Source organism: Lissotriton vulgaris, chromosome 11, assembly GCF_964263255.1.
Source record: "Lissotriton vulgaris chromosome 11, aLisVul1.2, whole genome shotgun sequence".
Classification (NCBI taxonomy): domain Eukaryota; kingdom Metazoa; phylum Chordata; class Amphibia; order Caudata; family Salamandridae; genus Lissotriton; species Lissotriton vulgaris.
The window spans coordinates 752168777-752194941 of NC_141699.1; the positions used below are offsets into that span (position 1 = coordinate 752168777).

General features: G+C 43.9%; 1 protein-coding gene across 1 annotated transcript in view; it reads right to left on the reverse strand.

The window, feature by feature from the left end:
• ACSL3 (acyl-CoA synthetase long chain family member 3) overlaps window positions 1–26165 on the reverse strand; it is a 569394-nt gene that overhangs the window by 369975 nt on the left and 173254 nt on the right. Inside the window, exon 3 of the mRNA XM_086943874.1 lies at window positions 3799–3976. Within this exon, the coding sequence (XP_086800000.1) occupies window positions 3799–3976 (178 nt within the window). The remainder of the gene's footprint in view (window positions 1–3798; window positions 3977–26165) is intronic.

A 26165-nucleotide genomic window follows, 5' to 3' on the forward strand; every position in this document is an offset into this window, starting at 1 on the left:
AAAAATTTCAATTACCTCAGGCTAGTTGCCCCCCAGGGACCCCCAGTATGCATGGGGAATTAGTTCCTCCTCCGCAAACGCGCCAGGGGTTGCGCTGCAGAGTGTTGTAAAAAGGGGGCGTGGGCTCTGAACACCTGCCTGCAAAAATGTAGTAAATCAGTATAAAAAATTTAAAAAATAATTTAAAAGTTGTCATTTAAAAAAACGTCGAAATTCAATGAAAAAAACATAGGTTTCAGGCCTTATATAGGGGCACATTATGATGGCGGACGGACCCGAGTCCGTCCGCCACCATAGAGTAGGAGGGAACTTCCGCATGGGCTGCAGAGTTCCCTCCTGTGCAATTAGGATGTGACCGCCACCCTGGCGGTCACATCCTCTATTTTAACATTGCGGCGGGTGCGGCTTCAAGCTGCACCCGCAGCAATGTTAAAAATGCACGCATTGCATTTGTATGTAGAAAGTGGCAGGCACCGCGCGGTGCCTGCTGCTTTCTGCATACAAATGCAAGGGGGTACCATAGGTACCCCCCACCCCCCCTTCACCTAGGGGGCCCGCAACGGGCCCCCGCAGTGAAGTTACACATGCTTTTCCACGGCGGAAAAGCCGCCGTGGAAAAGCATGTTTCAGAGCCCATCCTAATCTGGCTGACGGTGTCTGAGAGACACCGTCACCATATTAGTGCTTTTCTGCCACGGTTGTAAGACAACCGCGGCAGAAAAGCTGCGGACGGAAACCAGGACCCACCAGCCATCCTAATGTGGCGGTGGGTCTTTGGTGGGTCCACAGAGAATTTTCCGCATCCTCCACCGCCGGCCCGGAGGATGCGGAAAATCCTCCATCCTAATGAGGCCCATACTTAGGAATTAGCATTTAAAAAACCTTGCAAATTCAATTAAAAAACAAAAGGTTTCAGGCCTTATATAGTTAGTCATTAGCATTTAAAAAAACTTGCAAATTCACTGAAAAAAACCATAGGTTTCAGGCCTTGTATAGTTAGGAATTAGCTTTTAAAAAATCTTGGAAATTCACTTGGAAATTCACTCCAATAACTATAAGTTTTAGGGGTGTTCTAGTTAGCTGGACATTTCACTCATACAAAACCATTGAAATTGCTCCTATATAGTTAGTTGTACTAACCAAATCTTGCGCACCCGCAATCCACTGCTGATAATGTGACATATTAGATCATTCATGACATGGTCAGTGACATCACTGATGACATCTCAAATGACATCACTGATGACATCATCCACGTGACAATCACATACACCTTTTCATACACTAGTAAAGTCTTTCATCACTCTTTGTAAAATACAGAGTATCATATTTGAATCCAGTGTCACAGCAATACAAGTATCTAAAAACCCACTCAGTGATTCATAGATGTATACACACATTTAATCACTTACCTGTAGATTCACTCATACATGCTGTCAATGAACAATAGAACACTATCAAAAATACTTATACACCCATATCGATATTACACACCAGCACACATCCTATTCACATATGAAGTCATCCTACTCACTTATGCAAACAATGGATCATACTTACATATTTACTTAGCTACACACTTATACAAACACCACTTCATCTATTCATTTAGATAGTAAGTGAATTATAAAATCATTATTACAGGTATAAAGTTATCCATACAGTCACTCACACAATAATTGAGTCTTATGTATATTTGTTTTTAAACAACAATTGACACATACACTGCCTTTTATTTTTCTAGTTTCTTGGACATGTACCATTGAGAAATTTTATTTGCTCATCACCACACCCATAAAGAGATTCACTCACCCAAACAACTGTTAGAACATGTAGTTTTAACTTCATATATCTACTGAATCAACTATTCACACATCTTTGGACAGTCACTCACACCCCACCCAACCACACACACTTTCACTCTCCCATACAAATTCTCAGTTAACTAATCAATAACTAATATAGACTTTAACATAGCTAGTAACCAACTGTAGAACCAGTTTACACAACTGACAAAGTGATACAGATATTCACACAGTTTAGTCACTATCCACTATATTTAGTGAAACACTATAAATTGGTCAAGTAAACAGTCAATTACACTGCTACTAAATCCTCCATCCAAATATTTATTTATATATATCCACTCATTCTTCAATTCAAATTGCTATATATACAATGCATATTTAAATAACGAAGCAAACCACATTCACTGGATGATGTCATCAGTGATGTCACTGACCAAGTCATGAATGATCTATTATGTGACATCATCAGCAGTGGATTGCGGGTGCGCGAAATATAGTTAGTACAACTAACTATATAGGAGCAATTTCAATGGTTTTGTAGGAGTGAAATGTCCAGCTAACTAGAACACCCCTAAAACGTATAGTTTTTGGAGTGATATACATATATATATATATCTATATATATACACACACACACACACACACACACACACACACACACACACAGACAGCATGCATGTGAAGGCTTCAAGAAAATGTAATAGGTTACTATTGGTCATATCTGTGCTTAAATGGGAAAGTGAAAACCAGCCCTCAATCTCATAGTAACTCAAGGCTGTTATGAACTCAGATGGCAAAGATGTAATGAGATCTGGGTTCACTTTTCAGAGTCCTTTAATTATTGGAGGAGACATTTTCCAAAGGCAGCTTTCCACGAATACACGCAAGTTGTCTTGCAGTGGCTTAGAGCTATTTAAGTTCAAAGGAGACAAGGCTGAGGTAATGAGTTGTTCTTCAGAGTTTTTTTTTAAACCATTGGCAGCAAAATGTTGACCACTGAAGGATAGCTCAGATGAAATTACAGTGTTGGCCGTTCAAAATCTGGGAGTTTATAAGGCTAATGATCTCTCCCTTCCACTCATGTTCGTAAACTATCCTCCAGTTGTTTGGGGCTAATGGGAGTACTCCATAAAGTTCAACCTCTGCAGCTAATGGATCCCCACCTGCTTGTGTTGCTAAGTATGATCTTAAACAGACTTGACTACGGCAATGCTATATTTTTAGCTGGACCTAGATGTCTTGTACACCTTCATCGCATACAAGCGTCCACTGCAAAACTGGCTTTATTAGACCATGCTTCCCCTACGTCAGTGGCTCTGGATTCTCTTTACTGGTTCCCCATGGCCAAGCATATAAAGTTTAAAGCACTGTGAATGGCACATAGAGCTTCTCATCACACTTGTCCCCTACAGCATCAACATATGTTGCATTGCTATCTTCCAACTAGATCATTATACTCTGGGAATATCAATTTGCTCAAAGTTTCTAAATGTAAGAAACCTGGTCTTAGTGGTAGATCATTTTCTGCACAGGTCGCTTGCCTAAGGAACAATATACTATACTATGGAACAGTAGCTAGGACAATCTTTGTTCTTTCAGCAATCTCTAGGCCATTAGGAAAGCCTTGAAGATGTGGTTCTGTAATCTCTGAAGTTCTTACATGTAAGGATGGGACTACGTTTGGTTTAGCGCCAGGATGCCTTTTTCAGGTGACAGTATCGCCCTCTACAAATAATAATAATAGAACTAGTGTGCCTTGTTTACTAATTTATGTGATTATTTATTGTTTTACACAGTATATAATGTAGTATGCGTAAGTACAAAATGTTTACACTAGGTTGAGTGCACTGGTTTTTTCACCAATACGAACTATTAAATAAATAATAAATAAAATAAACATTTATAAGGCGTATTCTGTCGGATCCTCAAATTACCAAACTGAAAAGATTAAAAAATAGATTTAAAAAAAAAATAAATAAACAGAACTTACTTGGGAAGTTGTACATGAAACATGCCTGCGCAGTTATCATCCACTCGGCTCTGGTCTCACAAAAGAGGGCAATATTTTTTTTAGGTTTTTGACCTATTGAGCAAAGCCCAGAACCAAACTTGGAGGCAAGTGTCAGAAGATCTTCGTAAGTCAGCCATTTGTATTCTCCAAGGATGACCTAAAAAAGGTAAATATAATTACAATGCATTCGTAAAATGTAATCACTATCAGCTTCATGTTAGTATTAACTTCTTATTAACCAAAAAAAACCACTTTCTTCTCCCTTGCACCACAAAAGGTAGTCCAAGAAAGCTCCGCCAGATTTTTTAACGTGATTCTATGTAATAAAATCGAATTGGTTTTCAGACATTGAGTGGAAATACAACACAATGCTTCACAATCGGCCATGATGCGTATCAGCCCGGGGCGTGAGAATAGTGATATTTTATAGGAAAGCATATTTCCCGGTAAACAAAGTCATGCCAGCATAAATGGGATTAAGATCAAATATGCCACTCTTGGCTTGGGGTGGTCACTTTGTAACTAGACTGAGGTTGTTTGATCCAGGCTACCATTCACAGCCCTTCACTTTAAACGCAGGTTGTCAAACACGAAACTGAACTAAAATCCCACAGATACAGCTCACTGGAACGCTAAATAAGGTCAGATAATAGGAATTACTAAGTCAGTTTAATTACTGGAAACATATTTCTATTGCTTTATACTAGAACTGCATTTTTTATAATTGTTTGTTTCAATAGCGTTTTCCCAGCATTCATGTTCCAGGGGTCTTTGTCCTGACACTGGATGCATAGGACCTCCCTTCCCCTCCAACTCAGGTCCACCCCCAACCTCCTCTCGTTCCGGAAACAGCTGAAACCCCTCCTGTTCAATGCCCACCATTAATCTCCTAGCAGAACCTCTTCTGTTCAGCAAATACACCTTCTATTAGCGCTTGGACGCCCCAGGGCAGCAACCGCGCTTTATAAATACATATTTAATTTCATTTCGTTCATTTCATTTCAGATGCAAGATACCCAAGTGAGTCTAAAACTTAAAACAATGGAGTAAAGGATTAAAGGGGTGAAAGACTTAAGAAGGGTAACCAAAAGATGCCAACGCTTTAGCGATATTTCAGTAGTTTTTGTTCCACACTGCTAATATTTCGGAAGAGATGTGAATCAGATCCAGATTCATGAGGCACCAACTGATGGGGAACCACTAAATGAACCTCATCCCGACCAAGAAGAAAGTCCCATCAATACACATGAGCAATATCCGGGACAACTGAAACTCCTTCCGGGTCCAGGTTTTACCCTCTGCCGGGATGGTGCTCCACTGCTGTTACAACTGAACCTCGCGCTTCACTGGTTTTTAGCCTTTCAACAACAGAAGTCCTAAAAATATACCGTGTTCTATTCAGAATACGTAGTTTGCAGTACTGCTCCGAATAGATTCCTTTCTGGTGACAATTCCACCAGTTAAGAAATATTCCCCAGAAACTTTAAACTTCTTTTTTCAAATCCCTGCGGATGTCGGACATTTTAACAATGGTTCTTTCAGGATGATTTTTTTCCAGTCTTGGATTGCATCTGTTCTTTTAAGTTAATTCGTTTCACAGTAAAAATAATATGCCTGGCTGGCAGTCAATTTCAATTTTTGCCCAGGGTGTGTACAGTTTTGCGTTTAGTAGCGGCGGTAGTGGGGAAATAGTTTCATCTAATACACATATAAAACAGAGGTTTAGCCCCAAAAAAGATAGATTATAAAGGGTTTCATGTCCGAATTGTCGCGCAAGTAGTAGATGAGAATTCTCACTATGGAACCTGCTTTCATATTATCAAGCAGAACTACAGAAGAACAACAATCTTTGCACACAACAGCTCGCCGGTTCAAGTGATCGGGTTGGGACAATGGCGCACAAGTGCACGCCTCCCTTTCCGCTGTCCCTCATGTACTAATGAGGAAGTAACACGCAACAGCGAAAGGGACACAAGGATAACATGGACTCTCTGGCACAGGCAAAAGCATGTTAGAACAAGCATTTGCAATGCAACAGGTCTCGCATTTTCGAAACTTTGACCTATTGGTATTGTAAATGACAATACCTTTTATTATTGCAGGTTTTCTAAACACATACATAAAAGCATTGTCATTAACAATGCCAATAGTTCAAAATCTCGCAATTGCGAGACTTGCATTGCAAATGCTTGTTTTTCCTTTCTCTGGCCGTGCGGCACGTTAGGGAAAGCTGAAACAGAGCGCGGTGCCCCTGAATTGGGCACCGCGCTCAGCATTAAAGTTAAAAAGAAAAAAAAGCTTAAAGAGAATCAGGGATACTACTTTGAGGTAAAAAGATGTGTAAAACGAGACATTAAGATAACTGCCCGATAAGTAAATTACTAAGGAGTCATTTTTCTTTTTATTCAAGTAGGAACCATTTGTTACAATTTCCGCAGGTAGTTATTTACCGTCAAAAAAAACTAGAAATAAAACCCATGTTTGACACTTATGGGCAGTTTATCACAAGCTTCAGGTAGGATTTAAGAGTAGATTGAAGTATCCTCATGCGGCAGAAGGAGGCAGGCAGCCTGAGAACAGGATGCTCTGCGAGGGGGTAGTTATGAAGCGCTGAGGGCAGCGGAGGTCACTGAGCACGAGGCGCATTTCATAAAAGAATGCAGTAGAGTGCGTGAACATTTATGAGCGGTAGGAGGTAGATTGCAGAGGTGACAGTGGGTGGTTAATGGAGGCAATAGTTCAGTACATGCTACAAGTAAATGTTCTTTCAAGAATAGGAGCACTAGGTAAACGCAGATATAAAGGGAATGGTCACGGAGAGGCCAGCCTCTCTATGATCTGCTACACCCCCCTCTCCTACAAGGTGTCCTAAAAATACCAATAACAGCACATGCTACTCAACAATGAGTGGACTGCAATCTGCTCCTTACAGCAGAAGCGGCCGCCATTGATTCTGGCTGCTTGGAAAGTGATAGCCCGCATGGCACGCTGAATGTAGGAGGAAAAGCATGTTGTAAATGAAATAGAAGAAACTCATTTAAAGAAAATAGTGCTTACAGACTAAAAAAGCGTCCCGTGTAACAAAAGACGTAAAAGGGCCAGTCCTCATGGGAGGATACAAATGAAGACAAGGCGGTACTAAGGAGGGACTAACAAGCCTATTAATCAATCAGAAGCCAGCATTTACAAAGGACAATGACACAAGCCTATGAAAAATATGGGTGGAGTGTGTGTGGGGCTTCAAGTACATACTCCAATACAGCATGGCTTGCAGGGCAGTGCATGCACTGCCCAGGCTCGACGTAAAGAGCAGTGACCTCCGAGGGGTGGTGGGGACGGGCATGCACTGTTGTGGGAGGGGTGATGTGGTGTGTGGAATGGCAAAGCAAGTTTAAGAGCAGCACAGCAGGAGCCAAAGCTGAATAAGCAACAACACGAACAAGCAACGCCCTGTCAGGGGTAGTGGGTCAGTTATGCACAGTTGTGGGAGGGGATGAAGTAGTGTGGGAAAGGCATGGGGAGATTAAGTGACCGCCAAGCTGAAAAATGAAGCATCCACAAAGGTTTAATGGCAAGAACTTGAGCAGAGGCAGGACAACCTGAAAAGATTGATTTTGAAGTTTGGGAAATAACATTAATAAAATAAGCACATATAACGGGCAGTCTTCATGGGAGGATGCAGAGGGACTAGTAAGCCTATCTATCAATTAAAAGCAGGCAATTACAAAGGACAGTAAGAGAAGCCAATTGAAATCATGGGCGGTGCTTAAAGTCCATACTTTAGTACAACACCCCTTGCAGAGCAGAGCATGCGCTGCCTATGCTCGACCTAAAAAGGAGTGGTGACAATGAAGAATCATCATGATATTTAACAACTTTGAACGTACTACACTAATCTCAGAGGTCCTGTTTCCTTGTTAACAATTTCCAAAAATGTACTTTCCATTTCAACTTCAGTGTACCTGAATTAAAACGAATCTATGATATAACATAAAAAGAGACACTGATGTCGGTAGGACTTGGAGGAGAAGTGATTTGCTTCATATGTGACCTATATAGAATTAGTGATACAAAACCAGTTATTTGACACTTCGTTTGCCAGCCTCCATGAGAGTTGTTGAATTCGGTTCAGCTTCCGGTGGGCTTCCGACTGCTTCACAGAAACATTCCCATCACATTTGAACATTATTATCAGTGTTTGTTCAGAAGCCAAGAATCGCATGTGCATTAGCTGCTTACCTCTTCCTTACAGAAGAGGTTCACATCCAGATATTTCATCAGTTTGCAATTATTTTTCATCCATTTGTCAAGGTGCTAAAGCAGCACGAACAAAAGCAGTTCTTGTGCGTTTGCAGTAAAATCTTACTGCGAATGGCATGTTACTGTTAAGAGCCATAAATAATTAATGTCAGAAATGTAGCACAACAATTATAACATGGAATTCCAAAATTATTCGAGCTACACGGACGTAATATGAAATTCGCCCAGGCCTACATGATGCAAATGTGCATGTTTCTCCACAATGAAAGGGTTTATTTTTACGCCAGTGCAAAATTCTCATCCAGTACATCTACATTAATAAAAAGAGGGGTGTTTCATCCCCATTCGCAAATAAAAAAGCATTTACTCCTCCTTTTGCAGAGAGCTGACCTGTCAGTCTATAACAACGGAAAGTACCTTTGATAGGTATGCATGTTTCTACAACATTAGATGTGTGAGAGCATTCCCGCTCTTATGCATAGTCAACTCCCCAAATGCCCAACGTTTCTTGTGTTTTATTCCTACAGAAGATCCATTATAATGTCCATTTTTATTATGTTTATAAGGGCACCTTGCAAAGGAACAATAAAATGTATCCTAAGTCAGTGAATTAAGATTTAGAATTTCACAAATAGTTTCGTTGTTTTTTACTGATTAAGTACTTACGGTGGTAAAAACTTTTGTACCTCCCTCCTTTTGTCTCATTATAATTTGCCACTAGTCTGTTTAATAAACAAAAACTATGATCAGTCCTCTTTTAGCTATGCCACTTAAGACAACACCTGGAACTTACTCCAGGAGTTGCAAACCCCGTAAACAGTAGGGCAAGTTCTGTCGAGGTGTTAGTACTGGATCAGGAAACAAAACGAGAAGATTTACAGCTATAAGAAAAACAGGCAAGCAAAATACTACAACGCAAGTCCTCTTTTCTTCATGGAAAAAAAGACAGCAAACCGGCATCTCGGCCGCAGTAGGAATGCGAGCCTGTGAAACAAAAGCGTGCAGCGTGAGGCCGGATGGCAACGGTCAGACCATCATTGGCGAGCATCAAATGACTGAAAGATCGGAAGTTTCCCATCAGGGCTGTCCTTCTTAAGAAGTGCTATCTGCTGTGCCGGTGTTCAAACTGATGTAACACCGGCTGGATTAGCTAAGATTCTCGACCAGTCCTTGTTCTCCCTGTTCCCATGGCAATGAAATCTGCCTTGAAGCAGGTTTGCTAAAGATAGGCCGCACCAGTTTAAACGAAAAAAAGATGTGGCCACCATAAAAGTTAAAGAACAGCAAGGTGCTGGAAGGTCGTAGTTCGTGGGTCACATGTCTTGCTCACCGTAAATGTGCGCTCCGTGGCGGGAGGTGTTGAAGCGAGGAGCAGTGATTAGGAGCGTGCAAGGAAAAAGAGTGCATTAATGCAGGTGCCATGCTGAAAGAAAGCGCAGCACCCATGTACTGCGAGTGAAGCAGCCCTATGATAATAAGTAGTCCCCCTAAAAAATACATTAAATAGCTACACTGTAATGAAACTGTCATTGGCTGGTGCTCCTGGCCTAAAAACTGAAGTAATGTATCAAGAGCAGCAACCAATAAGGAAAACAGAAATAAAAGCGACACGCAACTGAACCAATGGCAAGAGGCAGGCAGGATTTCACTCAGTCCGAGTGATTACCACAGGCCTTGCAGACAGCGCATGCGCGCTGATGCTCGACTTAAAAAAGGCAGGAGCTCTCTTTTGACTCTTCGTATTATTACAGGATGTGATTTAAAGCTCTTAAGACAGGAGCTGTCTTTTGACTCTTCGTATTATTACAGGCTGTAATTTACAGCTCTTCCCTGGCCCTCCCTAGACTGGCCTTGAAGGCAGAAACGATAGGTGACCTCATTTGCACTCGTATAGTTCCTCCCTGCAGTCCTGTCATACAACAGAAAACACTCATTTGTTCCTATTTTATTTATTTATAACATTTTATATAGCGCGAACAAGATCCCATAAGGATATAAAAGCGCTTTACATTTAGGAAAGGAAGGACAATAATGCAACAAGCATTTACAATGCAACGGTTTCGCCTTTGCAAAAGTTAGAGCTATTGGCATTTTAAATGACAAACGTTTTATTTATGTGTTGTTTTTGAAAACAGATAAATAAATGGCATTGTCATTTACAATGCCAATAGCTTAATCTCTCGCAAATGTGTGACCTATTGCATTTGCACCCACACACACACACAGAACCACAGAGCCACACACACCCACACACAGAGCCACACGCACCCACCTACCACACGGACCCCCTTGCTTTTAAATGATATCGACCCCCACTAACATGCTGTGCCTGGACAATTTATAGGTATGTTATGACTAAATATGAAGCTAAAGAGTAAGCCACGACAGAGAGCAGCATTAATTATCATAAATACCCTGCACTGTAATATAATGCTAAAGTTTCGTTTTTTGAATTACTAAACATAAAGCATACAATAATATGCAAGATGGTTGTTATTTTAAAATTGCAAAGCAGCAGCCCGGTAAAATAAGAGAAGTCGGAAACTGAATGTTACCACTTCCAGCGTAGAGTGAAGAATATTTATTTGACAGTGCACAATTATAACTAAACAGCAAGAGCGATCTTGAATTGGCACAAGCTCGCATCTCAGTGTTCATCTGACTGGGGATGCACAACTACTCTCGGGAGAGCTAGCAAAGCAACTAATTTCGAGAGCCGCCTTTGTGATAAACATGCCCGGTAAGCAGTAGCCTAAAGCCTTTCTTCTTGTCGCCATCACCAGCCAGGAGCTCATTTCATGGACCTGCCCTCACTCGAACTACCCCACTAACTCAGAAATACCACACAAATCGAATACATTGAAATGAATTCGAAGCAGATCATTCGCCGAGCCTGCCTCAAACATAACAAATCGCTCAACATTAGAGTCCCTGCTTCCTCCTCCATTTGTAGTCATCCTCGCACTGTCACAACCCATATATAAGCGATTCCCCTGCCTCGCTACCTCCCAGCGCCGCAGATCCTTTTCTCTACCCTCCCACCGCAGCAGCACCTCCCTTGCTGGCAGCCAAAGCCCGTCTCCCTATTTAAAATTTTGGCCCGGTTGTATAAATGGAGAGGCAGTGACGTGGGCCTCCAAAGCACCTTCCCATCCTGCAGAGTCTATATTAGAGAGCTGCAATGGCTCTATATAAACAGGGAGCCGAGGGGGGAGCCGCACAGAGGGAGAGAGGCAGAGAGCGAGGGAGGAGGCCATGTTGGCTGCCACTGCAGCTCCCAGCCACAGCGGCTCAGAACCCCCGGGGAGCACGGGGTCCCCAAGAGCAGTCTTTACCACTGAAGGAGGATTGGAAAGTATTCCATTTGGGTTTTAGGATATTTCGTTTTATTTTTTGGGACGACTCATAAGATTAAAAACAAATCAAATAATCTTTAATTCGTTTGATCGAATTAGGGATTTATACATGTTCATCGTTAGCAAACAGTAGGATGGATTGTTTTTGGGAGGGGTTTCGGCTCAAATCCGCCACGTTTGGAAGGCGCTTTGCTGGCGGCTTTTGTTCACAGGCGCGCAGAGTACATGGCTTAAAATGGCTCCTTCGGGAAGAGAACATAATCGAGGTGCATAGAGAAAGGGTGAAGGGGTAAAAATAAAATAAAAACGCTGAATACGCTACCCTGAAAATACCAATCACGACTTCTGAACACCAACTTTAAGCCCCCGCCACAAAACCGTAGTATTTGCAAGTGAATCAAGTACTACATGTAACGTCTCCCAACACAATCCGCCGCCTTCACCTGGAAGGCTCACACACAGGTTCCCACCACGTAAGCTCGTGATATGGGTTAAAAAGCGCCCTTCCCCCAGATAAGTAAGAACACGAGAACAACGTGTGTTACAGGGTATCTGTGCACCACAACGCACTAGGGATTCCTTTGCTCGTCTCGGGACCCCCTTGCCTACCAGGAGCCTCTCGAGAAATATCACAAATCAACAATGCTCGACCTAGAGAACCCAGGTTAAAATATTGTTTCTACAACTCCAACTTGACTGTCATGATCCCACTGTAACGGAGTATACAATGTTAGGGGCACATACATATGAGAACTACATCTGTCCTGGGGAGCGACTGACACAATAGCCAAAGAATTAAGGGATGAGGGGGGATACTTGTGCTCCTTGATGCAGCTGCCAAAAGAAAGGGAGGTCACAGGTGGGAGCTGGTTACTCGTAGCCCCTATGCCTCCACCCCGGAAGAGACCCCAAAGTGGCGAAATAGCATATCGGCTCCTGTCTGCGCACTAGAATGACCCCTTGGAAAGAGCTCCCTCACTACAGGGTGATCAGGGGGCATGCCCGGTAATGCTGTGCTACCCAAGAGGCGCCCTAGCCTGTCTCGGTGTGCGCAGCACATTCCATCAATCCTCCCGGTGCACCATGCACTGAATGCTATCTCGTCCTTTCAGGCGGTGCGGGGTAAGGAGCCTTGGCTGGTATATAGGGAAGGGGGGGCAGAGCGGGACGACGGAGCTGCGGGGGGAGGGAAGGGGGGGGGCAGAGCAGGACCACGGAGCTGCGGGCGGAGGGAAGGGGGCAGAGCAGGACCACGGAGCTGCGGGCAGAGTGAGGGGGGGGGGGCAGAGCAGGACGAAGGAGCTGGGGGGCGGGAGAGAACACGAACGGCGGGAGGGAGGCGTAAATCCTGAGCTGTGGAGTTTATTTACTTACCTCTTCCCGAGCCGATTTTGAGGAAGTTGGCGGACGACAGCTAATGACGGACTACCTTTCTGGAACGGACTATAATCCTCTAATGGGCTGGGCTGACCAGAATAGGCGCCATTTGGATTAAAAGGGTGGCGGCGCGGAACAGGACTGATCTCTAGTGGTCTGCCTGAGTGAGCGTTTGATCAGTTCGTTCAGGGAGCCAGGTGACGGACCGTCTGCTCACGACTGAAAGCTTGTTCACGAGAGACGTATAGAGGCCTTGCAGGTTACGGGGGTATTACATTATGTGCAATGCAGGACGACGGAGCTGCGGGGGGAGGGAAGGGGGGGCAGAGCAGGACGACGGAGCTGCGGGGGGAGGGAAGGCAGAGCGGGACGACGGAGCTGCGGGCGGAGGGAAGGGGGGGCAGAGCGGGACGACGGAGCTGCGGGCGGAGGGAAGGGGGGGCAGAGCAGGACCACGGAGCTGCGGGCGGAGGGAAGGGGGGCAGAGCAGGACGACGGAGCTGCGGGCGGAGGGAAGGGGGGGGCAGAGCAGGACGACGGAGCTGCGGGCAGAGTGAGGGGGGGGGGCAGAGCAGGACGAAGGAGCTGGGGGGCGGGAGAGAACACGAACGGCGGGAGGGAGGCGGGAAACGTGCCGGGGAAAAACACTCACGATGCCCAGGACAGCAGCAAGCACGGCCCGGCCGGAGGAGACTCGGGGGCGTTCCCGGCTTTTGGCTGACGTATCATGACGTAGCCAAAAGCCAAAGAATCTCGGGAACGCCCCCGTGTCTGGTCCGGCCATGACGGACGCCTCTCTGTTCCAATGGCTAGCCTCCATTTATGGAGCTAGCCAATGAAGCAGAGGGGCGTGTTCAAGTCACCCATACTAGAAACTACAGATTTCTCTGGAGGCGGAGCCTAACGGCTCCGTCCACCAGCGAAACCTAAAAACGAACTGGATCATTACTGTTGGTAGGTTCGAAATTCACTTGTATTTCAAAAGCGTGCGAAAATGGAACGAACGTTTTAAAAATAGTACAATGCTGCCATCTAGTGGCACATTTATTAACCAAACACAGGTCGCTGGTCTAGGGTGCCGGCAATCCCAATCTGCGGGAAATATATGGCAAATTGCAGTGGAAAACAGGGAGGCTATATCTGCAGACTGTGGACAAAATCATACTAATGTTTCTTTAGCCAACAGTAAAAAACGAACACACAGTATTATAACAGTTCAATACCTGAGGAACCAGGGCCCTACTGACAAAATACATTTTGGTGTATGTGTAAACATACTCGTAAAACACTAGCACATGCATGTAAGATTATTTCAATTATCACCAAAGTGTCAGTTAAAGTGTGAAGAGGGCATTTCCTTTATATTTGTACTAACTGCATAGGAATAGTCCCTCAATATTCTCATTGTATTACTATTTTACATTTTTTAGGGCCAATTCAAAAAGGCATATATGTAAAACTAGTACAAGTATTAGTTATGTTATGACATATCACCCTGTAGCAGCAATTTAAGTTGTATGCTAAATAATAGGTGCTTCTTCACAAAGGCATTGTGGACTACAATGCCTTTGTGAAGCATCTTTTATTTAGCATAAAACTTAAATTGCTGCTACAGGGTGATCTGCCATAACAGAACATATGATCCTTTAGGTCTTATCCTTGGTAATCATATTTTGTTATTCCAAAGTAAAATCCCTTTTCATGAAATGTTTATATCTTTAGTTTATATTCTGCATGCTGGCAGGTGGACACGTTAGAGCAGTGGTCACACAGAATAGAGGATAAATGGACAATGTTTATAAGGATATTACTCGACAGAGGTACAGTCTGAGCGAAGGTAGTGTCCAGAAGTGCAAAACATTTTACCAGCAAAGCTCGCAGGAACAGAAGAGGATTTTGCCAATAAATGCAAAGCACACTGGATTCATAACAGGTCTGGGGAGAAAAGGATGGAAATTTGAGCATATAACACTGCTCCTCATTTTGGAGCAGTTTCTGAATTTTAAATGGATCCACATAGAATCCCTAGAAGACATCAGAAAATCTGAAACACTCCTTTAGTTTCTGGAGTTCTTCACCGAGCGGCCGCGCTGAATTTCCAGTCCTGCAAGTCTCCCGATTGTGGATTTGCTGTCTACACCGCCAGACCGGACCCCGGTATTGAAGGCATTGTCCTTGACCCCTGTTACCCCCTGGACATTCTTCCTTGATCCTTGCCGTATATCATTTTCTGGGTAATACCAGTCTATTTGCCACCCTAGTTTCACTCAATCGTGATACTACTGTAAATTTGTACTTTTAAGGCAATTACCCTCTGTCCTGAGGATGAACCGATTATTAATGTGGTTCGAAACGTCGTCGACATGAATGCACTAAATGCATAGTTGATTTACATTTTTTATGCATATGTGTATAGAAAAGTGTAGTGAGCCAGCTTGCCTCGCTCTGTGTACACAGTAAGCGCGAGGCACTGGTCTCGTGCCGCCCGCTTACGTAGTGGCTGTTGACAGTTGGTGGCTGAGTCACACGGCCATTTTACAGATTTGTTACTGCTGTGTGTCGTGCAAGCGGGAGCTTGTAATAAACGTTATACTTTATTTAACATTTGTGCCTTGAGTTATTACAACTCATAATTGGCGACGAGGTGCTCAAGCTCCCGCAACGGACCCGCAAAGATTTTAAAGAAGAAAATGGTTTACCTGGCATGAAGGCAGGAAAAGAAAAGCGAAGCTGAGGGAAGTTGCACGCGATATCTCGGCGCTGTCATCCTGCTTATGAGATCGGCTCTGCTGACGATCGGTGCGGGATCTCCCTTCTCTTCTTTCAGCCTGAAGTGAGACACTGAGGTGGTGAGTGCGCATTCTCACGTAAGTCAAGCGTGAGGAAGTTACCGCCTACCTCATTAGCTTCCCGGCACAAGCTGCTGCCTCTCATCGCATCTTAAAGGGGAAGTAACCCGGTTTGTTGTGAGCTTATGTTCTAAGAAAACATTTTGATAAGCGATTTGCTGCACAAAACTAGTGTAGTACCTAAGGGAAAATATCGCTGGGGCTCACACTACTTAACTGAGGATATTAAAGTAAAAGCACGACATACTGAACTAATTTATTAATAAAAAGACAAAAAAAGGGAACAAAAACCTGAAGATTTAAACCTTCTACACATGATAAAGGATATTGACACGGTCAGGCCCAGGAACAATTGATTGTGTTCACCCAGTTTATTATGAACCACTGTTCTATTTTACTATAGTATATATATCTGCAGTGTGTCAACAAAGGAAACCGCTGTGGCATACATTATATAGCTTGCTCTCTTCATAAAATAGGTAATGATGCAGTCAATTCACCCTCCGCCTCCCTTCTTAGATACCCCAGGTGAACCACCCGTGGCATGGAGAAAATGGTTTGATGCATTCGAGAACTATTTGGGTGCCATTGGAGCGCACAGGTTTAGAGCAGAAAGGAAACTATTTTTACTTCTTCACTCACTGGGGTTTAAAGGTAGAGAAACACTCAAACACTTACCTAAAGTAGTTGATGAAGGTGGTGAAGAAACTGATGAGTATCAAAACACTGTTAGAAAACTGAAGACGAGGTATGACAAGCAACCCAGTGTTGTGGTTTTAAGACATAAATTCTTTAAGAGAGCACAAAAAACAGAGGAAGATGTTGACACGTATATTACTGCTTTGAGGAAAATGGTAGCAGAATGTGAATTTGAACATTTCAGTGAACAACTAGTGCGGGATCAATTCATCAGTAAATGCCTGGATAAATCCATCAGACAAAAGTTGTTGTCCTTGGAAAATCCGTCTTTAGATGAATCCATCCGCATAGCTAAAAGCATTGAGACATCACAATCCTCTATCAGAGAACTTGAAAGTAAAAATGTTGAAATGGTGACTCCTGTTCGCTTTAAAAATGTGGTGAAGAAAAAAGAATTTCAACAGAATAATTTTTTCAAAAGAACAGATATCTGCTTCAGGTGCGGTTATCCTTCACATGCTAGAAGTGGAAGGCCATGTCCCGCGAGGAAAGCCACATGTCGTAAATGTTGAAAGTTGGGGCATTTTGACAAAGTATGCCAGACAAACAAGAAAAGTCCAAACCAAGTCGCATGTATTAAGGACTCGAGTGACAGTGACAGTGATGACACCCTCTGTGAACTTAAAGACATAGTTCTGGTGGTGAAAGAAGGAGACATAATAACGGGTGATCCTAATGACTGTGTTGATCCTTATGCGATCATAGGTGTTGGAGATAAAAATCTGAGACTTTTAGTAGATTCAGGTGCCAGGATCACAATGATCAGTGAATCCTTATTCCAAGAGAAATGGGGAAATAGACCTCTGCAACCTCCAGATCGAGAACCAGTATCCTATGAAGGGAAGAGCATTGAACTTCTAGGGTATTTTGAAGATGTCTTGGTGTTCAAGAACAGGCACATATATGGGAAAATATATGTGGCCGTCAATGGATTGGGCATTCTTGGATGGTTCCATCAAGGTTTGTTCAGTATGATGCTACGTCCTGGAGCAAAAGAACAAATTTTGGTTATTCGTGACCAAACACATGTGGAATAACTTCTCAATATATTTCCCAAAGTGTTTTCTGGTGAGCTTGGAAAGATCAAGGGGTTCAAGCACAAGATAAAGATAAAGAATGATGCTGTGCCTGTCAAGCACAAAATAAGGAGTATACCTTTCAGCATCCGCAACGATTTAGAAAAGGAACTCATGTCTATGCAAAAAAGAGGTGTAATTGAACCGATTGAATCGTCGGATTGGTCTTCGGCATTAGTTGTAGCAAGAAAAAAAAACAACGAACTCAGAATATGCATTGATCTGCGCAGTTTGAACAAAGTGATTTGGGTGGACTCGCACCCATTACCAAATATCACAGAAATGCTAGGTGTAGTTGCATGGGCGAAGGTTTTCACAAAACTTGACTTGGCCTCTGCATACCACCAGATTGAACTTGACAAGGACTCACGCCACTTCACTGCGTTTAACACTCCAGCTGGATTGTATCAATTCTGCCGTATGCCTTTTGGCCTGGCGTCGGCAGCCTCTGTCTTTCAGAGAGTCATGGTCAATTTACTCAAAGGAATCAAAAATGTTGCCATATTTCAAGATGACGTCCTTATATATGCAAAGGATCAACAGGAACATGACATTGTTTTGTCCAAAATTTTGTCCATTTTCCAAGAGCACGGAGTTGTACTTAAGAGAGATAAGTGTGTATTCTCTAAAGACAGTGTGGAATATCTGGGCCACACTATTTCAAGTGAAGGCGTCACACCAAAGCCGAGTTTGGTTCAAGCTATAGTAGACGCATCAGCTCCAAAAGACAAAGCAGGTGTAAAATCACTTTTAGGACTTACAGAATTCTATTCACGTTTTATCCAAGACTATGCCACCAATATTCGCCCCATCTCAAAGTTGCTACAAGACAAAAGTGAATTTGTGTGGGATGAAGAGTGCAAATTAGCGTTTGAATGGATCAAAGATAAATTGTGCACTGTCAGTGCCTTGAAACCTTTTGTACAGGATGTCCCTTGCACTTTGACTGTTGATGCCAGTAATTATGGGTTGGGCGCCGTTTTGACACAAGATGTTGGTCCTAATGAACATACAGTAGGATTTGCATCCAGAGTACTTAGAGAGGCAGAAACGCATTACTCTGTGATCGAGAAGGAGCTCCTAGCATGTTGGTGGGGCATTGAAAAATTCAAAAATTATCTGTGGGGGCGCAAATTCACACTTCAAACGGACCATAAACCATTAGTGTCTATTCTTGGTAACACAAAAGGTCGAAGTGCTACTCCCCGCATTGCACGCCTTGCATCGAAGTTATTACAATACAATTTTGATGTTGTCCACATTGCTGGGGGAAAAAATGTGAGAGCAGACGCTTTGTCACGCTTACCTCCCTCCTCAAACAAGACCATGCAAAGTAATGATGACTGTTGTTATGATGATAATGAAGATTGTATTATTGCCAGTGTTGAATTGTTACATGTATGTTCTGTAGGACAAGAAGGTTGGAGGGAAGCTCTAGAAAGTGATCAAGTTCTAAAAGAGGTGAAAAAGTACATTGTCCAAGGGTGGCCGAGAGAAAGGAATGTGGGTGTGGACTTACAACCCTATGTGAAGGTGAGTGATGAACCCTCCATCGAAGATGGTCTCGTTTTCAGGATTGAGAAACTGGTACCCCCCGAAAACATTAGAGCCACACTTTTAGCCAAGGCCCATGAAGGGCATCTTGGAGCCACACTCACTAAACGTAGAGTAAGAGAGTACTTCTGGTGGCCCCAGATGGATAAAGATATTGATGCGATTGTGCAAGAATGCACAATCTGTTCCTCTAGTGACAAAAGTTTTCGCACAGCCAGTCCACCACTCACGCCCATACCTCTTCCAGGTGCCCCGTGGGAGAAACTTGGTATTGATGTGCTAGGACCCTTCCATAGTTTACCCCATCAATGCAAATTTGCTATTGTGATGATGGATTATTGGACCAAGTGGCCAGAAGCAAAATTTGTGTCCAAAGTTGACTCTAAAGAGATCATTGACTTCATGAAAGAAATTTTCATGAGAGAAGGGTTTCCCCTTTCCATCATATCCGACAATGGTGTGCAGTTTGTGTCCACTGAGGTAGAAGAATTCCTTAAAGAATCTGCCATCACTCACTATAGAAGTTCCCTTTACCACCCACAAACAAATGGACTGGTGGAAAGACTCAACAGAGTCATTGGTGATTGTGTTAAATGGGCTATTGAACACAACAAAGCTGTTCCCCAGAGTGTGAGGGCTATGCTATGGTTCTACAGGACCACCCCACATTCGTCTACGGGAGTATCTCCCTTTGAACTACTTAGGGGCAGGAAACCTTGCACTGAATTTAGACCTGCATGGATGTCCAAATGGTTCAAATCCCATTCTTCTCCTCAAGAAATTGATGAACAAGTCAGAAAAAGGAATGAAAAAGTTCAGTCAAAACAGAAAGAATATTTTGATGAAAGGAAACGGGTGAAAAGCAGAGCATTTGTTGTGGGGGACTGTGTAAGGATAAAGAAACAAGGGTTTGTAAAAAAAAGGTGAAGCTAAGTTTGGTGATATTGTTGTGGTTGACAAAGTCTGTGGAAGTGCTGTTCGTGTCAAAGGACAGCACTGGTGGAACGTCAACAAGGTGGTAAAAGTTAAAAATGTTGAGAACAATCTGTTGAACTCAAATGATGCTAAAAATGTTTCAAGTGGCAATTCCCCATGTGACTTCAGTGTACAGTCTTCCTCTCCTCAATCCTCTTTGGTGGGAAGGAGCACCCGAGCCATCAGAGTTCCTATTAGATTCCGTCGTTGATTTTCTCATCCTCCTCTGAGCTTACCTTTTGTTATCTTCTCTTCTTCTATTTCTTCTTTTCTTTCTATTTAAGGAAAGGAGATATGTAGTGAGCCAGCTTGCCTCGCGCTGTGTACACAGTAAGCGCGAGGCACTGGTCTCGTGCCGCCCGCTTACGTAGTGGCTGTTGACAGTTGGTGGCTGAGTCACACGGCCATTTTACGGATTTGTTACTGCTGTGTGTCGTGCAAGCGGGAGCTTGTAATAAACGTTATACTTTATTTAACATTTGTGCCTTGAGTTATTACAACAAGATTGTCTGTTTTATGATTCAAAATAACCAGATGACCTGTTATTGCCTACTATTTTCTCTTTGTTCATGTTCCTCCAGTGTGTTAGTCGGACATCGGCTGGTGTCCCACCTCTATCACACGCAGTGTTCTATTTTGTTGTGATTACTTTGTATTAGGGTAATAAACTGTTCGGCTGGACATTGCCCCAAAAAATATAGTTCCATCTGGTCTATATTCATCTTTGTCATATTTTGTCTCCTTGCTTAAGGACCCTTGTTTCTGTAATAATAGTACCTACCCATGGTCCTTAGCCTATTGCGCCCTGGGTTCCCTAGTTTTTGTTTAAATGCGTTCAGGAAGTAGCCACTCAGAAGCCCACATGGGGCGCCATTCATCTGAAGGCCAATGAATACCTGTGAGATACGCGATACTCGGATCCCCAGTTCACAGGGGCGGCGTTCACTTTGCTTTAGGCCACTTCTTAAGGGCTGCGATGTCGCAATAGAGTGCTAAATTGGTAGGTCGTAGATATTAGAATGTGTTTATGGTCACGTTAAGCACTTTAAACGTCATTCAGCGTTCAATGTTAATGATTCCAACAACTTGAAGTGACTTTCAGCTTTTCATTCCAGGTTGAAACTATCAAGACGTTATCTGTGGGAATGCTGGGGAAAACAGGATGTAGAGAAGAGCCGATAGCCTCAAAAAGAACTTGTGTTTGAGTGCAACTAAATGGACTTTAAAAAAAATCCTTGGTTTAGTACAATGTAAGTTTCTAAAATGACGAGACTTCTAGAACGTTTGTGGTTATTGTGATGGTATACTCCAGGGCTCGAGTCGGAGTACCAGGCAGGTGGACTGCGTCCCCCCACTTATTTTACTGTGAGCTTGATAACTGGAGCAAATGGAGCCACACATTCACTCTTTGGCCTCTCAGGGGCGAGATCGGAGGTCATGCAGAACGCTGCTCACGCCCTGGATTCTCAGATGCAATCGCATCTAAGGGGTGAGCGACGGGAAGCAATTAGTTTGATGGTGTAAGCCACCTTTCGTGACGTCACTTCCTGTTGTGAAGTCAGAGTCCCCGCCCCCCCACTTCTTTTTTTAGGACTTGTGCCCTGGTATACTCCGAAGTGCATTAATATCTATCCCTATCCGCCTCACTAACTTTGTTATGGTTTCTGCTCAGGGAAGGCATTTTGTGATCAAGCGGGATTTTATTCAGTTTTTAATGTATTTTTTTATTAACCACACAGTAAAATAATTAATGAATTAATAAGTCTGCTTATTTTATAGAACAAAAGAACGCTAGACCTAGGTGAAAAAAAAATCAAATACCTAATATTTAGTGGCTAATTCGGTGTCGGGTATTTATACTTCCATATGATGATCAGCAGCCGAAGATTATATGTGATCAGGAAAGAAATACCACACATGACCTCAAGAGGGCAGTGTACGCAACCACATAACTATTTACAATAGTTACATACTTACTGTATATCGAGAATAAAGGACCCAAATTGGAGTGGGGTGACTTTTTTTGTTGCTCACAGCCGAGATAATGCCACGTAAATGTATAATCATTTACCTGTGGAACGCTGAGCTCCCTTCAGCTCTCTGGCCTTCAACTTCCACTCACCATCTCATTTCAACTTGTTGAAACTGCGAATAATACACTTGGAGAAAATACAGCTGGTATTCGCAAAGTTCACATGTTTCCTCATTATCTGACCAAATATAGAAGTAATGGAGCCTGGACAATGATGTGTGCCCTAACAATGATGCCACAGTCTGTGGAAGAAGCGGATAATGTGTAGACTTATAGGCAGCAGTTTCCAGGCACAAGGCTTTACCCATTCCAACAATTAATGGCTACGTTACGCAGCCCTAAAGTGTGCTCCCCACTTGAGACGAAGGATCGCACTATATAAATCCGCCAGCTCGGAGGCGACGGCGGTTACGCCTTGAGCCCGGACTCGGAACAACAAGGTCCAGTTTGTGAGCCCCTTAACTCAAAGCGCCAAGCAGGGTTGCAGGACAGGTGTCTTCCCCACCTCTTCATAATCTTGCTAAACATATTTGCGTTCAAAACTTTTGACCCAGTGGATTTGGTGTCAGACGTGGCTGGCTCAGGCAAAATAAAGTTTTAATAACGATGTAAGGCATGCACAGGTCGACTCTGTAAGGAAATACAGCCCAATCCCAGAACCCTTGCAGGTTGCTGCTCCGCAGCGGCCAGTCCTTCTTCCTGCCTCAGCCTGCCACCATCAATGTTCGGCTAATGGGTGACGTCGTCACTGAGCTAGGCAGACTATCCATCCTCCTTGTGTTCGTTGTTGGTCATCTGCCCTCAATCCCGCCCTTTCTCCCTCCAGCCGCAAGGGGGCAGCCTTCTCCGCCTGCAACCAGTGCAAGCCAGAATTTGTTCAGCCCTCCTGAGCAGAGCGGATGTCCCCCTTCTTTGTGCTCGTCATCCACTGCCGTGTTTAGTGGGAACACTGTGCCGCAGAGGTGTCTTTTACAAACTCTGGGTTTGCTCATTTTTAGGGAAATGCTCCACCTAGTGTTTGAATTGGGTATTTTACTTTGCTTTAGGCATACGAAGTTTAAAAAAACAAATGCACTTTTAGGCTAAATTCCGCGCTGCATTTTGAACAAGTTGAATGAGTTTTTTTTAGTTGCAGTTTATAGTACAATCTGATAATACATCTATGCCATATTGCATAAACTCTATCTATTATATATGGGTTTCATAGCCACCCATTAATGTGAATAGGCTTTTTTAAAATGTTAAACTGCAGTTACGGAGAAAGTGAGGGCTGGCGTGCCCGCCAGGAACGACCTATTTATGAGGCACGAGGATGCCCGCAGAAACATGGCAAAATGTGAGGCAGGTGGTGGGAACATCATGGGCTGGATGTGTGCTTTTGTATGGTCTTATCTGCCGTTCTTTTTAACTCAGACGTGGAATTTTTTCCTGTGTGTTTTTGTTTTTCACTCTAAAAACAATAACACTTGGTAATTTAAAAAAAAACTGCATTAACTTCACAGCAGTGAGAAACATTGATTGTTGCACACGGCTTATGCTCAGTCCTGGAGCCTGCAACCTTCACCCTTCGTTCTTGTTGAATTACTTCAGGCCATTAAAACCCAGACATGTAAAACATCCGGTATTCACAGTTACCCACCTATAATTCTACGTGCCCTTGCATGGCTCTCACCAAGTGCCACTATCGTGAATACCACATTTAAAATTTGGACATTCACTGCCAAGACACAGCAACACTGGGGAACACAATGTATGTCCCACTTTTGCTTCACCATAAAGGATTTACAGGCTTCCCTGACTAGGGTGACCAACCGTCCGAAAATTTCAAGGATCGTCCGTAAATTTCAAGGATCGTCCGTAAATTTCAAGGATCGTCCGTAAATTTCAATGACCGTCCGGAAATTTCAATGACCGTCCGGAAATTTCAATGACCGTCCATAATTTGGACCTCACATCCCTTGTCCTTGAGGATCCCTTTTACAGATGCCTTTTGTCCGTAATTTTGGGAATTGCAGGGAGACCTGTTCCCATACAAGAGGCCTCAGCTCCCTGATGGGGTCCACTCGCACTCATCCTCGGAGCACAACAGCAGCCCCACCTCGCCAATTGCCATTCTGTCTGTGGCTGATTGCCACATACAGAATGACAATGGGTTAGTTTGGGGTGTTACAGCATGTGGTGAGCCTCCTCCGGCACAGTAGCGGCCGGCAACATTAACAGGTGGTGAGGCGCGATGTCCAAAAATCTCACCAGATGTATGTTGCTGACCACGGGGTCCGGAGGCCGTCTCGCTCTTCTTTTGGCACATGTTGAAAGCTAACAAGATGTGCAACGTTTGAAAATTAACATAGGGTGTAATGTGTTTCAAATAAAAGTTCAATCACTTTAAGGATGGTTTATCACACAGTATTGTTTAAAATCCAAATAAGCTGAGCAGCGAAGACTCCCGAAGGGCTGTTTATCGGTGAGTAGAGTTCACAAAGAGGCTCGCTAGTGTTGGAGGGCTGCGACTGTCCCTTCTCTCCAGCCTGCTTGCTCAAATCTGAGAGGCGAACACTCAGCAACTGGCTGTGCTTAAAAGGCAAGAACCACCCTCTTCATACCTGGAAAGGTGAGGAAGCATGCCCCACTCCACTGTAACTTTTGGGATTCCAAATGATGACATTGACGAGTGAAGTATATGCTGATGCACTAGCTGCGTGATTGACTGCAAATTACGCCGCTTTACTTTAGAAATACCTGATCTCAGCCGAGCAGCGCTGGAAAACAATTGCATGTTTTGAGCGCGATAAACACTTCACTTTTAAAATTTCACCGCGTCGATTGATTTAAAAAATTGCACTGTGTGTAGAAATTTGTAATTACCTCGGTAAAATCCTCATTTTAATATACTTGTGACCCCTGTAGCCCCAGTCCACCGCAAGTGCTAGGCTTGTTTGTGTGGAGGGTGCAGGGCGGTACCTTCTTCTGGCTTCCAGGCTGGGGCAGGCACTGATTGGGCAAACGAATGTGTAGAGGCAGAGCTGAAGACTAGCCCGTCCTCTACATAAACCAGACACTCCCTATGACGCGCAGCGAATACGCGCAGCGTCCGCGCCTAAGGCCAGCCTAAGGCCAGCCTAAGGCCAGCCTAAGACCAGCCTAAGACCAGCCTAAGGCCAGCCTAAGACCAGCCTAAGACCAGCCTAAGGCCAGCCCAAGGCCAGCCCAAGGCCAGCCCAAGGCCAGCCCAAGGCCAGCCCAAGGCCAAGGCCAGCCCAAGACCAGCCCAAGACCAGCCCAAGACCAGCCCAAGAGCAGCCTAAGACCAGCCTAAGACCAGCCTAAAACCAGCCCGTCTGGGCCCGTCCGGGACAGTATGGGGCATGGGGCATGGAACCATACTCCACCATTCCGACCTATCTCAGGTATGAGTTCCGACCAATTAAGAGCCTTACGGCCTGCAATTCACAGTAACTGCACCGTGCTAAAGCCATCAGATAGCACACACTGTACGAATTGCAACTTCTCCATTACTAATATCCAACCTCACCCTGACCCTGGAACTTGTACGCAAACACCACCCCAACGCTCAAAGCATGCCTCCTGCGAATACTCCTTTTATAGCGTTAACTGCAGATCCTTGCTGCAGCATAAACTCGACATCCTCACCTTCTTGCTAGACGAAGTACCCAGTGTCCTGTTCCTAACGGAAACATGGCTACACGAAAGTTCCGGGCCAGATATAGCAACCGCCCTCCCTTCTAACTACGCCATCGTAAGAAGAGACAGACAGGGCCAAGTAGGTGGAGGTATTGCGATCATTTTTCGTAAAGAATTTACCTGCAACTTAGAGCCAGTCAATATTCCAGACTGTGAAGCTGCATCTTTTAAAATCACCCTAAACCCCAATTTCACACTCTCCGGTCTCCTAATACACAGGCCCCCCGGAAATGCCAACACATGGGCAGCTAACCTGGCAAACTATATCACCCCCTTTCATCTAGACTCCAAAAACTTCACACTCCTTGGTGACTTAAATTTGCACTTTGAGGACTCAACAAACGTGACATGTAACCTAATTGACGACCTAGCTGCACTCAATTTGACACTAATCAATTCAGGACCTACGCATAGGGCAGGACACCTATTAGACCCCATTTTCTCCAAAATTCCAGGACTAAAATGG